General features: G+C 52.7%; 1 protein-coding gene across 3 annotated transcripts in view; it reads right to left on the bottom strand.

Annotated features, from left to right (window-relative positions):
- FAM3D (FAM3 metabolism regulating signaling molecule D) overlaps window positions 1-9,283 on the bottom strand; it is a 27,688-nt gene extending 18,405 nt beyond the window's left edge. The window contains exons 1-4 of one of the 3 annotated variants that reach the window (XM_059387856.1): window positions 9,181-9,283; window positions 7,142-7,192; window positions 5,248-5,355; window positions 2,778-2,798 (exon numbers count right to left, since the gene is read on the bottom strand). In XM_059387856.1, coding sequence (XP_059243839.1) covers window positions 2,778-2,798; window positions 5,248-5,355; window positions 7,142-7,154 — 142 coding nt within the window. In that variant the 5' untranslated portion in view covers window positions 7,155-7,192; window positions 9,181-9,283. Of the gene's footprint in view, window positions 1-2,777; window positions 2,802-5,247; window positions 5,356-7,141; window positions 7,193-8,826; window positions 9,066-9,180 lie in introns of those variants that run through there. The other 2 variants (XM_059387854.1, XM_059387855.1) reach the window with 2 other exon arrangements.
- Between the last annotated feature and the right edge of the window lie 964 nt (window positions 9,284-10,247).

Here is a 10,247-nt window from a genome sequence, read left to right on the forward strand (position 1 = left end):
TTTTTTTTTTTTTTTTTTTTTTTTTTTTTTTTTTTTTTTTAAAACCACCACCTGACACTTTGGAAAGTACCGTTAGGGAGGCTGGGTAAACATGAAATTAGAGAAAGTTCACCTGCAAAGGGAAAGCCATGATCGGGCAGCGTGTGTCCTCCAGCCCCTGCTCCGCGCCCCGCCGAGCTATGGCAGCACGGGCTTGGAGCGAACCCCCAGGCTTCCTGAGACAAGCTGGCAGCCGCCAGGGGCTTGCTGTGTGCTAAGCACCGTGGCAAGCACTTTACATTTATTATCTTGTTAAATCGTGCCGGGAACTCCTATGCCTGGCACACAGTAGGCACTCAATAAACATTCACTGAATGAACGCCTAGGTGGTTGGGCAGGGCTGGGCTCCAGGCTGGGAGAAAGGATGCCATCAGGGTGCTGAGGATCTTGCCAGCCTCTAGGGAGCCTTTCTGTGCCTCAGGGAAAAGTGTCCCTCTGGGGGGGACACAACTCACTGTGCAAGACTTGCCAAGCCCACGCCCAGGTACTCCAGCCAAGCAGGCGGCCTTGGAGGCCTGAGTGGAATGCCTATGGTGGGCTCTCTGCCCTGCCTCCTGCTCTGAGACTCAGTACCCCACCCGATGGGTATAACCAGAACTCAAACCAGGACACTGTCACCAGAATGAGCGCCAGGTGCCAAGACTCCCACAAGGGGCTATTAAGGGCAAAGTGGGTGTCTAGGCTGGCGGCTCCGGTCAAAGAGAACTGGAGACATGGGGACCAGACCCCTTCCCCCACCTTCTGAAGAGGACCCTTCTCAGGAGGCCTAGTACCTGCCAAAAGGTGGGGATGAAGGCTGAGGATGACACTGGGGAGGGGTCCTACTCTCCTGTGAGCCCTGGGCCCTCACCTCTGGTGGCCTGTCCCCTCATGGAAAGGCCAGGTAACTCCCGAGACCAGACATTCTTACTGATGCTGGAGGGATTGTTCCAGGCCCTGAACCCCACTATAGAGTTTGCCCAGAGCCTAATCAACTGCAGCTAAGTCTGATAAACCTGATGTCAACAAGCTGGCTTAAGCAGGCTTTTCCAGAATTGATTTTCTGACCATCCAGCCTTTACGGTCCAGCTACTGGCTGAAGGGGATGACGTCCAGGGGGCTCAGCCACTGGGAGGCAGGGATTTGCTTTCTGGATTTGGGCTGGGGGGCTGCCCCCCAGCTGCCTCAAACCCTGAGACTCCAAGCCCTTTGGGAACCCCTAGTGCTGCTGCTGAGGGTATGAAGCAAAGCACTGGGGGGTGGGGAGGAACAGTCAGGAAATGCAGGCTGCTCTTGAATAATCTTCAGTGTGACTTGCCAGAAATCTCTCCCTTTACCTTTGCCAGCTATAAAATGAAGGAGTTGGTTTAGATCAGGGCTGTCGGATAGCTCTTCTCGGAACTGTCAGTGGAGCTACTATTAGGGGCTTAACTGTCAATGTCGACCAGGAGAGCTGGCAGGGGGGAGGCAGCGTGTGTGCCCACATCTGTCATGCCCCAGCAGATGATGCCTGAGTGTGTGTTTGTACCGAGATGCTGTGCTACTCTGTGTCTACTCTAGAATAGGACTCAGGAGGCTTAGGTCAATGGAGTTGCAAGTGTGGGTGAATGGTTGGTGTTGATCCCTATGGTCTTTGCTCTCTGTAACCCCACAGTGCACGGGGGCCCCTATGCCCTTCTCAGTCAAAATTCTGTTCCTGGAACTATAACCCTCTTCTGTCACTGTTACATTAGGGTGGGGGAAGGGGGGGCTTGGAGATGTTGCCTCCTGAAAGGAGCCTTGAGAGGGTGGGCTCTGGGCTAGCCTGGAGTTGAACTCCTGCTCCACTATGTACATCTGTGTTACCTTGGCCAAGAGATTTCACTTCTCTGAGCTTCATTGTGCCCACCTATAAAATGGGTATAATTAGAGTGCCTACCCGAGGTGGTGAGGATTGCATGAGATGCCTGGAACGCTCTGAACACAGAACATAGTCGGCTCTCCATCACTGTACTATCATCATCATCATCATTATAACTGTCCCTCCCTTCCCCCCTCCACACTTTGGGAGCTGGGGTCTTTCGTTGAAGCCCTGCTTGGACGGCTGCAGTATCCAACATTGGAGGCCTCAGCATTCCCACTTTCCAGTGCCTGACTCTCCAGCTACGATCTCTCTTGCAGCCCCCCACATTACTGCCTCTAGGCCTTTGCCATTTCCTCCCTAATGCCTTCTCTGATCTCATCCCGTTGGAAGGGGGTAGCCTTCCCAGAGGCTGGAACACTCTGCCCCATCTCTCTTGGCACACTGGGCACTTCCACCCTAAAAGACAACCAGTACCCCCTTCTATATGCTTCTAGGGGCACGTGGAGTGCCCCATATGGCCCCGGGGACTCTGGAACAGGAACTGTGACCCACGCCTGTGGTCGCTGCATAATGACAATAAGCATATCACCCATCTTCAGGGCTCTGGCTCAGTAGGGGGGTCAGAGAGGGGAGGTGGCTGTGCAGGGCCGGGGGCTATGACTAGGGAGGCAATCCAGACTGCAGGGTGGGGTTGCTAGGGAAGGGAGAGCTGAGCCATCTCCATCAGTCTGAATGGCTGAGAGGAGGCCACTACTGACACAGGGCTCCGGGGGCTTCAGAAGGCACCTTGGGGCCATGGGAGGAGAGAGCCGGGCAGATTCTTGACACCAAGATTTTTCTAGGGCCTGCAGGGCTGGGAGGAGAAGCCCTGGAAAATCTCACTCTAAGGCAAAGGCAGGGCTGGGGTGATACTCACCGACCTTCTTGGAGTCCAAATCTGCTAGAGAGAAGACACAATCTGGTTAGCGAGAAAAATGCTTTGAGCGCCCCCTCCTGGACGCTGGAGAGTGGCATTGGCCCGCACCAAGCGTTCTCCTGTGGGAGGACCTCCTGTTGAGGTGAACTCTAGAAGTCCCACCCTGTCCAGGGAGCCCTCCCTCACCTTCCGCTGCCACCCCTTCACTCACACACACACACACACACACACACACACAGCACTTCCTACTCTAACAGAGCATGTTATTAAATGCATAAAATAAAATAGATTAGAATGGAAACCAACTATACATCAATATAATAAAATATTAAAACATAAATTTGTGCTACAATAATCTATGTGCTTCTTTATTAGTGCATTAAATAATAAGGTGGGGGGGTGTATGTAGCCAAACTAGGAACCTCTGAAGAAAATGAATATTACCCCTTTCAGTGGCTGAGCATTCATGGTTTTCAATGGCCACTTTCCCACTGGTTACCTGTCCTGTCACCATAAGTATTTCTTGAGACCCTGGATCATCACTTTTGATTTTGTATATTCTGTAATTAAGTCTGTTTGTCTTTCTGACTCAGACCATGAGCGGGGGCCACATGTTTCTCATTTTGGGGTCCCCGGGACCTAACACAGAATAGTCACTCCATGTTGGTTGGAGGTGTTGATTCATCAGACTTCAGTTCTGGGGTGTACTTTCAAACCCTGTTCTCTTTCTCACTTCAAGCTGGGGCTCTCTCCTCTAGAGGACACCCCTGAGCTCCAGTTCTGCTCAGAGCCTCCTACACTGACCTGGGCCCATCTCTTCCCAGGCTGTCCGCACAGCAAACTCCATCTCTGTAAAAGCATTGCCCTGGGGCTAGGGGCATGGTAGCCTACATGGGTTTATACAATTCATCCTGATGTGGGTGTGAGTCACACCTGACCAGAAGTGGACGAGGTTCTGGGATCTCAGAGACTCCTCTGTGTGGTGACTGGCTTCTCACTGCTGTGAAGCTGTGAGCTAGCCTGCGCTGCTAGAGGTTATTGACCATGTCAGTGGAGGTCATTCCCTAAATCCAAGGAGGACAAATACAGGCGCATAAATCCCTTTCCTTTCTTTCCTTCCTTTGAAAGGATTTGGACCTGGGAGGCTTGGGCTCCCATTCCTGCTGACCTCTATAGGGGAAATTTGGGCAACTTTCTTCATCTCCCTGAAGCTCCCTGAGCTTCTCCTTTCTTAGATTACACATAAAACCACACAGTGAGGTTATGTATGAGTCCACTCCACAACCACACCATGGATCACCTCATGGGGCCATTTGTGTAGATTATATGAGATTATGCATGTAAGCAACTGGTATCCCTTACTCATCCATCATCCACCCAGACATCATTCATTCACCCATCTGTCATCTACTCATCCATCCATCTACCCAGCCAGCCAGCCAGCCACCCTCTGCCATCCAACCATCCATCTACCCATCTGTCCACCCATTCATCATTCATCCACCCACCCACACATCCATTACCCACCTGCCCACCATCCATCCATCCATCTATACATCTGTCCACCCATTCATAATCTATCCATCCATCCATCCATCTCTCCACCCACCATCTACCAATCCACCCATCCATCAACCATCTATCCATCATCCATCTATCCATCTGTCCATCCACTATCTATCCATCCACCTGTCCATTCATCCACCTACATACCCATCCATTCACCCATCCTTCCATCCACCTTCCATCAGTCCACCCATTCATCATTCATCCATCCATCCATTCATTTTTCTTTCATTCATCAAATGTTTACTGAGCATCTGCCCTGCACTGAGTGCTAGAGAAATAGATGTACACAAGATAAAATCCTTGCCTTCAAGAAGGTTACATTCTAGGGGATGGCGATCGAAAACAACCAAGTAGACAAATAAATAAACACCCTAATAATGGATGATGGTGAAGCTCTCAAGGAAATAGTCTGACATAGGGGCTAAAGTAGAGGGAGGTGTCATGGCTGCAGCTGGGGTTGTTGGGGAAGGCCTCTCTGAGGAGGTCATATTTGAGCAGAGACCTGAAGTTGGAGAAAAGGGACATTTGTGTGAAGAGTGTTTCAGGAAGAGGTGAGAGCAGCCGAGGCTAGATACCACTCAATGCTCAGTTTTGTGTCTCTTGGCTTCCTCCCTTCCTTCCTTCTTTTCTTCCTCCCTCTGTCCATTTTTCTTGGAATCCCATTTCCAAAATGGCCCTTGATGCAGGCACATGTTTTGGCCAGGGTCTTGGAACACTTATCTGTTTCCCCATGGGTTCCAGCCTTCCTGGCAGGCTCCACTCCGCCAAAGGCTGGAGTCCCAAAGGCAGCCCAAAGTCTGCCATGTCTGGCTGTCTCCTGGGTCACCCACAGATGGAGGGAGGACTATCCTTGGCCCCGTCCTGGTCCATAGTCCCTGCCCCAGCAGGGAGCCCCACTCACCCAGCCAACGGGGCAGACGGATAGTTTTCATATTTAAGCTGCTGTAGCTGCGCAAAAAGATCCAAGTGGTGACCAGGGCAAAGATGAGGGCCAGGAGTCGGAGCACACCTGCAAAGCAAGGAGATCCTGCCGTGAAACCCCATCACAAGGCCACATAGCAAGGCTCCTTTTGAGTCCTTATCGAATCCCCACAGTGAGACCATGTCATGAGACCCCACCAGACTGAGGCCCACACCTTGGACCAGGTCAGGGGACCGCGTGGTAGGACCATGTGCGAGTCCATGCAGTGATCAAATGGTGAGACCGTGCTGTAAGGTGACGTGACCACATTTCCCCAAGTGAGTCTACTGGGAGAAAAAGTTAGAAATGAGCCTTCTTGGGCTCCACGTAGCCACCCAGAGACAGACTCTTGAGGGGTGAGGCCTAGGAATCTGCACTCTTATCCAGCACCCTGGGATGAGGCCTGAGTGTGTGGCAGCAAAGCAGGAGGCAGGTTCTGCAGCAGACAGCCTGCTCGGGGAGCCCCGCCACAGGAGTCAGGAAGGCTGTGGCCAGTGCTCTGGACAGCCAGTGCTGCTGTGTGACCTCCGGCCGAAGCTCAGCCTCTCTGGGCAGGAATGCCTCAGTCATAGGGTGGACATGGTTCAACAGCCTTGCTTCCGAGCCGTGAGCTCGCTGGGAGCAATGTGATAGTTGTCTCTAGTAGGCAGCCTCCAAGGTGGCTTGGGGCTAGGGCTGGTCCCTCACATTTTCCATCACTCCTCCTGAAAGCTGCCACAAATAACCACACAATGCTATCTATACAACATACACTGGCCTTGCTGACATGGCTTCCTTGGCCTCACAGCCTGACTGCTTCTGTACCAGTGGGGAGCAAACCCCCACCCAGGACAGACCCCCAGAGCTCCCAGTCTCACTCCCTTCCCCCACTCTCCCATGAGGGCCAGAGGCAGGCGCCACTATACCTCCTAGCTCAGGGACTCTGGTGGCCCCATTGCCATCAAGCCACACTCTCTAGGTCCGTCCCTGACCTCCGTGTGGCCCTGAATTCAGCTCTGGGGTCTTGTGTTAGCCTCTCACTAGTAGGGCTGGAGGAGAAGGCCCCTGGATCCTGTGGGGCACGGCTCAGGGCTGTGGGAGGTCCCTCATCTTCTGGGCCCCAGTGTGGCCTGGAGGCACCCAGAATTCTCCCTGGGCATCAGCTCACATGATACAGACTTTTGTTGGAGGCAGTGGGCCAACAGCTTTCACGTACATAGTTATCTCAGTTCATCCTCATGGTAAACATACGAGTTGGATGCTACTGATCATTACCATTTTGCAGATGAGGAAACAGGCTGAGGGAGGTGGTCGGTTAGCTCAGACGTGGCGTTTGAAGGGAAGGGAAGTGTGCTGACTCTAAAACTTGTGCTCTGAACTTCCTCACAGCTATTTGGGAATATAAATGAATTGTGTCCATTTCTTCCTTGGTGCCTCAGTCTACCTTTCTGTACAGAGGGTATAGCATGAGAACATGGATGAGAAGGCAAAGGCTGCTCTTTGTGCCCAGCCCCGTGGTATGAAGTTTCTAGAACAGCCCTCCTTGAGCCCTCACTTCCTTCTAGGGTTAGGTATCTCCAAAATAGGGAGAGTCCCTGTGATCCCAGCCTGGAGGGGCCATGATGGCAAAGCTTATCTGGCCCTTCAGCCTCTGGGCAGCAAGTTGCCTTTTCCCCTCTTTCAGGCTTACCCCTGGATGGGTTTCCTCCTAGAGTTCGTCTGGTCTGAACATTTGAGAGCATGGGATGCCAAACAACCTCTGAGTCCAGGGACTGGCTGCATTCCTGATAGGAAAAATGATTCCTAAACCAGTATCAGACCTTGAGACTTTGAATCCTTGGAACATGGCCCCTACCTGATCTTCTCATCTTGTCCAGGTGAGGAGCAGCTTGGGGTCAGCGTTAGCCTATGGAGAGAAGGAAATCAAATTGGAAACTGGCACTTGGGGTGTGAAAACGAATAAGGTAGATGATTAGGGATGAGTATCTCTGACTTTCGGATTGGTTCCTCACCATCTGTCTTCTGTTCACTCTCTGCCTCCACCTCTCCTTCACTTTTGCCCCTAGAATTTTATATTCTATTCAACATGTCTTTTTTGAGTGCAGAGATTGGCAGGTAGAGGAAGTTGTAGTCTGCCAGCCACTGTCTCTTGGAGGATTGATTTATTCATCCATCCATCCATCCATCCATCCATCCTTCCATCCGTCCATCCATCCATCCGTCCATCCTTCCGTCCCTCCAGCCAGCTGAGAGACATTGAGCTAGCTGGCTCCAGCAAAACCATCAGGAAACAGCAGCTCGAGTGATTTCTGCCAAAGTGCCAAGGGGAAGAGTAACGAGAACGCTCACATTACGGGTGAGTTTGCGCAGGTGCTATACACGCAGTTCTCTCCTTTCGTCCTCGCAGGTAGGTAAGCCAAGACTCACCGTGGTTAAACCCAGGGTTATTCAGCTTGTAAGGGTCACAGCCAGAATCTGGAGTAAGTCTCCACTGCCCAATCGCCACAGGGTCTCACTCCCAGGGCCCTTTGAGCCAGAGGAGAGTTGAAACTGGAGTTCCCTGCCTTCGTGAGCCCCAGGCCCCAGCTTTCACCTGTGTCACCTGCCCAGGTGCTGGGCAGTTCCCAGTGAAGAACTGTGAAGATGGCTGTGAAGACCCCCAGGGGGTCTGTAGAAACCTAGGGGAGGGGAGGGCAGGGCTGGTGGTAACTGTTCTAAGTCTCTGAACCCCCACAGCCAGCTGGAGGGGCTCTGACTACAAGGAATTGCTCCCAGGACTCTTCCTGCCCCCTCCCCACTCCAGAATCTTCTTTATCCTAAGAATCCATCCCAACAAACTTGGTCTCCAAAGCCCTACCACCAAGGCCACAGATAAGAGACAGGAGGCCATTCAAGCAGTTCCCTGGAACACTCCCTGATATTTAAACAAAAGCAAGGGCAAATCTACATTTCTTTTTGATAAGTATGAAAGTGTTCCCACCCACTCAGACCTGCCTTTTAGGTACTTCCCGCGAGAAAGGTGAGCCCGTGCCTGACTCCGCCCACAGAGGTTTTATAGAACTTTAACTTCCTGAAATTCAAATGATCACCTCACCCCCTGCCACCTTTTTTTTTTTTTTCCCCCGATACGAGAGTATATTATGCTTTTGAGTATTCCTGGAATCTGACCTACAGTCTGGGAGCCCAGGCCCCCAGATGATGCTGAAGGACGTTCTGTGGGATCCGCATGTGTGGGGACCCAGGAGAGCTCGGGGCCAGACAGGAGGGAAGGATGGAACAGGGTCAGGTGGTTGGGGACGCACAGGTGACGAGATACACGTTGATAATCATAGAGAGCAGGCGGGAGACGGAACTTGGAGAGACAAAGGACAAGGGGCAGAGATAATAGAGAGGGACACAGAGGAGGAAAACACATAAAGGAGCAGAGGGAAGAGCAAATACTCAGGACATGCATTTACCCAGACTCAGAGGGAGAAGAAGTGCCATTCAGAGAGAGAGACAAGAGAGATGGGACAGAGAGAGAGAGGCTGGGACGCATACCTGGGCAGGGGGCTAGCTTCTCGTTGTCCTGCCCATGCCAAGCACGGATTCTGGCTTCAGGGCTTGGGGGTGGGGAGGGCGGTGAGTCTGATGTCCCTCCTGGCTGAGTCCCCGACCGTCCCCTCAGCACCTGCAGGGCTCTCCAGTCTCCTGAGCTCCCCGCCCGCTCACCTGGCCAGCTCACCCTGCCAGCCCATGGGTGCTCAGGAGGCTCTAGCTAGCTCCACACTCCTGGGCTCTGGGACCGGGTCTGCTGGGGGTGGGGAGGGAGGGAGAAAGGCACTTGGGACCCGTCTGTGGGGTGGGGCGAGAATTCCCTCCGTAACCACCCAAACCCCAGAGTTTCTTTCTTACTTGTTGCTGCGAGAACGTCTGTCACAACCTGTTCTTCAGGTTACGGAGCTGTGGGGCAGAGGCATGGGGAGAAAGGTCTGACTGTCCTTGCACACATATGATGACCCCAGGGTAGTATGTGGTCACAGGGCTGGCGGTGGTGGGAGGGTGGAAAGGAGGGGACGGAGCTGGAGGAGGGAGGGGAAGGCGGAACCCATGGTCCTCCCTCACTGTCCTGAGCCTCTCCCTCTGTCCTGCCCCTCCCCTGCGACCCCTTCGGATTTCTGGCTGCATGTCTGGCTCTGTGCGTAAGCCGCAAGCGTGCTTTCCTTTTCCATGGCAGGCCTGGTTTCCTGCAGGCCCCGTACAAGGCTGAGCACAGAGGAGCTGCTCCATGAAGATCAAGGGCCTGAATGAACTGGATTCTTGCACAGCCCTGAAAGGTTAGGGCAATGAAACGACCGTGTAGAGAAGGAAGCTGAAGTTCAGAGAAGGCAACTGACTTCTCTAAGGCCACTCAGCAACTTGTGGATTTAATTTCTGAAGCAGTCTCGGAGCGATCACAGGAAGGCAGGCTGTGTATGAGACAGGGGATAGGCCTGTGAGCAAGACATGCCTGGGTGGCTCAGTCTGCTTTCAGCTCATGTCACGATCCCAGGATCCTGGGATCGAGCCCACTTAGGACTCCCTGCTCAGCAGGGAGCCCGCTTCTCCCGCTCCCACTGCTGCTCCCACTGCTTGTACTCTCGGTCAAATAAATAAAATCCGTAAAAAAAACAAAACAAAACAAAAAGACATGCTCGGGGCATCCCTGAGCCTTTGTCCTGTTGCTCCCTGTCTGTCTCTTTGCTTGGAAAACTCCTACTTATACTTCAGGTCTCAGTGTAGAAGTTGCTTCCTCTGGGAAGCTTTTCCTGACCCCTCCAAATCAGGGCTAATGCCTACCTGTGGTCCTGGATGAGGGGACCCCCATCAAGGCCCCCCATCCTGTCAAGAGGAGCTGGTAACAAGGTGATTTCTCTGTCTTTGGTTTAGAATGGGGCATGGGACCCATGCAAGGCCAATCAGAGTTTTTCCCTGGACAGATC

The sequence above is a fragment of the Mustela nigripes genome, chromosome 2 (genome assembly GCF_022355385.1).
Source record: "Mustela nigripes isolate SB6536 chromosome 2, MUSNIG.SB6536, whole genome shotgun sequence".
NCBI classification, from domain to species: Eukaryota; Metazoa; Chordata; class Mammalia; order Carnivora; family Mustelidae; genus Mustela; species Mustela nigripes.